Source organism: Penaeus monodon, chromosome 12, assembly GCF_015228065.2.
Source record: "Penaeus monodon isolate SGIC_2016 chromosome 12, NSTDA_Pmon_1, whole genome shotgun sequence".
Classification (NCBI taxonomy): Eukaryota; Metazoa; Arthropoda; class Malacostraca; order Decapoda; family Penaeidae; genus Penaeus; species Penaeus monodon.
In genome coordinates this window covers 49986068-49986336 of record NC_051397.1, presented here as the reverse complement: position 1 = coordinate 49986336, position 269 = coordinate 49986068, and the positions used below count along the sequence as shown (strand labels likewise).

The 269-nt window shown below is 43.5% G+C and overlaps 1 protein-coding gene across 1 annotated transcript in view; it reads right to left on the bottom strand.

Annotated features, from left to right (window-relative positions):
* LOC119579742 (basic proline-rich protein-like) overlaps positions 1 to 45 on the bottom strand; it is a 957-nt gene extending 912 nt beyond the window's left edge. The window contains exon 1 of the mRNA XM_037927641.1: positions 1 to 45. This exon is cut by the window's left edge and continues 912 nt beyond it. Within this exon, the coding sequence (XP_037783569.1) occupies positions 1 to 45 (45 nt within the window).
* Positions 46 to 269: the final 224 nt, after the last annotated feature.

Here is a 269-nt window from a genome sequence, read left to right as displayed (position 1 = left end):
AGCGCCGCTCAGGGCCGGGGGACACGAAGGTCCTTTCCGGAGCATTTTACATGGGGCGAATTTGTTTCTCTAATTCTCCGGGTGTGGCACTTTTAAAGGCATTATTGTAATAGCTATCGCTTTAAAAAACTGATCCAAAAAAAAGGGGGGCAGATAGTCAAAGTGAGATAAGATAGATAGCCAAACAGATTTGCCTAATAGATAGAATAAATAAAGACCCCACACCACACACACCAAAACACAAACACAACACACACACACACCACATG